This window comes from Nerophis lumbriciformis, linkage group LG12 (genome assembly GCF_033978685.3).
Source record: "Nerophis lumbriciformis linkage group LG12, RoL_Nlum_v2.1, whole genome shotgun sequence".
Taxonomy (NCBI): domain Eukaryota; kingdom Metazoa; phylum Chordata; class Actinopteri; order Syngnathiformes; family Syngnathidae; genus Nerophis; species Nerophis lumbriciformis.
In genome coordinates, this window is record NC_084559.2 from 31885646 (window position 1) to 31889833 (window position 4188).

Sequence of the window (4188 nt, forward strand, 5' to 3'; positions counted from 1 at the left end):
TATTTTTTATCACTGCACCCGTAACCCGGAATAGGTTGATGAAAACCGTACGAATTACGGGAAAACCGGAGTAGTTGGCAGGTGCCTCACTAATGCCTTGCATCGTCTATATTAGATATACCGGGCGGATGACGGGCGGATGCAGTTCTGATCAAATGTTAGATCGGGTGGATTGCGGATGGTTGACGACTTTCTGATGCGGTTGCGGATGAAATATTTGCCTATCCGCGCATCTCTAATATATATACATATATATATACACACACACATATATATATATATATATATATATATATATACACACACATATATATATATATATATATAAATAATATAATATATATATATATATAATATATATATATATATAAATATATATATATATATATATCAAAGTTAATATATATATATACATAAACAACATATATACATACATATATATATACATAATGTATGTATATATATATATACATATATGTATATATATATTAACTTTGACAGTACTTATATATATATATATGTATGTATATATGCATATATATATGTGTATGTGTGTATATGTATATGTATACAAATGTATATATATGTATACATATGTATATTTATGTATATGTATGTATGTATGTATGTATGTATATATATGTATACTGTATATATGTATATATATATACACATACACACATACATATATTCATATATATATGTATGTATATATATATATACATACTGTACATATATACACATATATATACATATATACACATATATATATATATACATATATATATATATATGTATGTTTGTGTATATATATATGTATATATACAGTATATGTGTATATTTGTATGTATATATATATACATACATATATATATGTGTATGTGTGTGTATATATATATATATATATATATATATATATGTATGTATATATACAGTATATGTGTATATTTGTATGTGTGTATATATATATATATATATATATACATATATGTGTGTATGTATATATATATATATATATATATATATATATATATATATATATATATATATATATATATAATCTATATATATATATATAGATATATATATATTCATATATATACACATACATATATATATACAGTATATATATTCATATATATATATATAACTGAACAACTTAAAAAAAATAATTGTGTACAATATTTTGACAATTAATTTGCATTTGTGTCAAAATGTTGGGGGATATTTTCAAGTTTATTTAGATTGTGTACTTAAGTAATGTAATCATGGTTAATCACAATTCAAAAGTGATAACAATTTGCTAACACTATTATATACACATTATGCTGAAACATTTGGCATATATATTTTTAAAAGGACCACAGTTGGTATATATTTTTCATCAGAGAGGATAAACATTGTTAAATGTTTTGTTTACATGTTTACAATAATACAATATATACTATGTCTCCCCCCCAAAAATGCATGTATGTACATCTATGTCATCTCTGTGCTGTAACTAGTAATAAGTCAACACATTTTTTTACACACACTTTCACGCTGAGCATGGACGTGACATATTCTTTTTTTTTTGTTTTGAGGAACGATGAATTTTTTATTGGCTCACGCAACTGTGCGGAATATGGGCTCAGACGCTCATGAATGCCATCGCCGCCAGTGTGAATTGTGTTGGATGTGAAATATGCGAGTAATTTGCATTTTCATTATTTATTTGTCACACGCCTGAAGTGTGGAGGCCTTTGCTGAGGTCATCCCCCAATGAAATACAGCGTGAAGTGAACGAGCTTGCGCACATATTTACGCTGAAATTGCCTGCAGCTTCCTTTCTATAGAGTGTTGCTGTTTCAGTTTTGGACAACACAAACGAGGTGAGATACAGCGGAGGCGGCTGGTCTTTCAAGTAGGGGAAGCTCATTTTTATTCTCTAAACACGAGAACAGTCTCCAATAACAGATACAATATATAAAGATGCTAGATTTACTAAGAAAACGCCATTTTGAGGATTGTAAAATTCTCCATATGAACTTGGAACAACAGAATGAAAGTTGTTTATATTTCAGGACCGCTGGTTCAGTCATTTTTCTGACTATCAAAAAAGGATTCAGCCTCAGACAGTTCAGCCAATCATAATCCTGAAGCCCAGCATCCACACCAGCCTCGGCCAAGCCCACTTTCCATACACTTCCAGAGACCCTCGGTGTCTGATGGGCGGGACAAAGCTGAGCATTTATCCAATGGCTGTCTAATTTGGCTGCAGCGGAACAACCCACTTTATGTTCCTCCATTGAAGTCAATGGACGTTAAGCTTTAACACTGTTTAATGCACTGTGACGCTACCACATTGAATGAGAAGAAGGTCGGAAAGTAGCCAATTCTCAACAAAAGTTGAACAGCATATTTAATGAAATGTAAACACAAAAGTACGTACTGACCACTGAGCTGAGCTTCCCTTGCAGTCTTAGAGCAATTACCACTGTCGAGAGAGTTTTTTTTAGATGTGTGTGGATGCCCTGCCATTGTCTGCGGAGCTGGACCTGGACAAATACCGGCTAGTGGTACGGCCTTCGTCTCCCATGGCGTTCTCCATCTTTGACAACAAGGAGCTCTTAAACCTCTGCTGGAAGTCATTACCCATGAACACATAGAGCACAGGGTTGAGGAAACTGTTGGCCGCCGCCAGGCATGTTCCAACTTGTAGTCCAGCGGTTAAGAGGCTATGGTTGTAGATTTGGTGGTTTAGCTCGAGAAGAATAAAGACGTGGTACGGCAGCCAACAGATGAAGAAAGTAGCGATGAGCGCGGTCATGACTTTGAAGGGTTTGGAGGATTTGGTCATTCTGTTGTTGCGAAGCTTGACGATGATGACCAAGTAGCAGATACTGATGACAACAAAAGGCACCACAAAGCCTGCCAGGAAGCGACTAACTACAATTATTTTGTGACTGTGTTGATATAATGTGTAGTTGTTGTAGCAGATGCTCTTGCCCATCTGATTCTTAACTTCCCGAAAGACAGCAGAGGGAAAACTCAGCACAAAGGCGAGAACCCAGGCCAGGATCACCACAACTGTTGCCTTTCGTACCGTGCGGTGATTCTGAGCCCAGACGGGAAATATGACAGACACGCAGCGGTCGGCGCTGATGATGATTAGGAGGAAGATGCTGCTGAACATGTTAAGGAACAACACGGGCGAGGCAAACTTGCATAGGAAGAGTCCAAAGATCCACCTGTCCATGGCCATGTTAGTGATGATGAAGGGCAGGAAGGTGCAGAAGACAAAGTCGGAGATGGCCAGGCTCAGGTACCAAGTGGTGTTGACCGTCTTCTTCATCTTGAAGCCGGAGATCCAAATGACCACGGCGTTACCGCAGAAGCCCAATACGAAAATGATGGCGGTGACCACTAGCAGAGACACGCAAAGGGCGTCGCTGGTACAGGTGGATTTGTGGAGAAAAACAGGCTCTTCGTGTGGGGTGAAGCTTTCATCATAAGTGTAGTTGCTGTAATACTCGTAAGAAAACTCATCCATTTTCTCTCAACTGTAGAGTTCTGTTGGGATAGGAGACAAAACAATGAGAAAATGGTGTAACGGTTAATCCAGTTTGACAGATAAAGTCAATACAAACCTTCCAGTGATGTTGACTTGATGCTGCCCAGAGACAAGAGTCAGCAGAACACTCCGATTCCTTCACTTTTTAGACTGATGAGCAATCAGCTGACCGGATGGTTTCCCAACATTGCACCATTGTCTGAACACTTTCAGTACTGCTATTTGAGGCTAGGTAGAATGATAAAAAAAGAACTCGCAGAATGCAGAAGTCCATTCAGAGACGAAAGAAACGCCACTCAACCAAACCACGTGTCAACAAAAATAAAAACAGCGTTAAACTGCTGTGTTCTCCCTCTGTCTTGTGAACATGAAACGCATGAAATATTCACATGCGCCGATGTCAGAGTTTTGGGAGATGGCTCTGATGTTTAGGGAATTGGATGCTTTTCTGTTGTCTGCCAGAGGCCTCTTGTCAGCCACATGTGTTTGTTCAAAGCCGACAGAAGAAGACTGCACATGGGAGTGCAGTGTTCATAAAGCCATAATTCATCGGCTGCACTGGAAATAGACAAAATGTTTGCATGTTCATCCGGATATTAGTTAACGCATTTTATATTAACAATTGCCAGCCCTTG

The 4188-nt window shown here is 36.6% G+C and overlaps 1 protein-coding gene across 1 annotated transcript; it reads right to left on the minus strand.

Annotated features, from left to right (window-relative positions):
• Nucleotides 1-2383: 2383 nt before the first annotated feature.
• On the minus strand, nucleotides 2384-3685 carry cmklr1 (chemokine-like receptor 1). The gene is made up of 2 exons (XM_061986356.1): nucleotides 3630-3685; nucleotides 2384-3552 (listed from the first exon to the last, which is right to left on the minus strand). The coding sequence occupies exon 2, from the start codon at nucleotides 3530-3532 to the stop codon at nucleotides 2495-2497; it is 1038 nt and encodes a 345-aa protein (XP_061842340.1). The 5' UTR covers nucleotides 3533-3552; nucleotides 3630-3685; the 3' UTR covers nucleotides 2384-2494.
• Nucleotides 3686-4188: the final 503 nt, after the last annotated feature.

Coding starts and splice junctions, on each gene's coding strand:
- cmklr1 (XM_061986356.1), bottom strand. CDS start 3,532: ATGGATGAGTTTTCTTACGAGTATTACAGCAACTACACTTATGATGAA.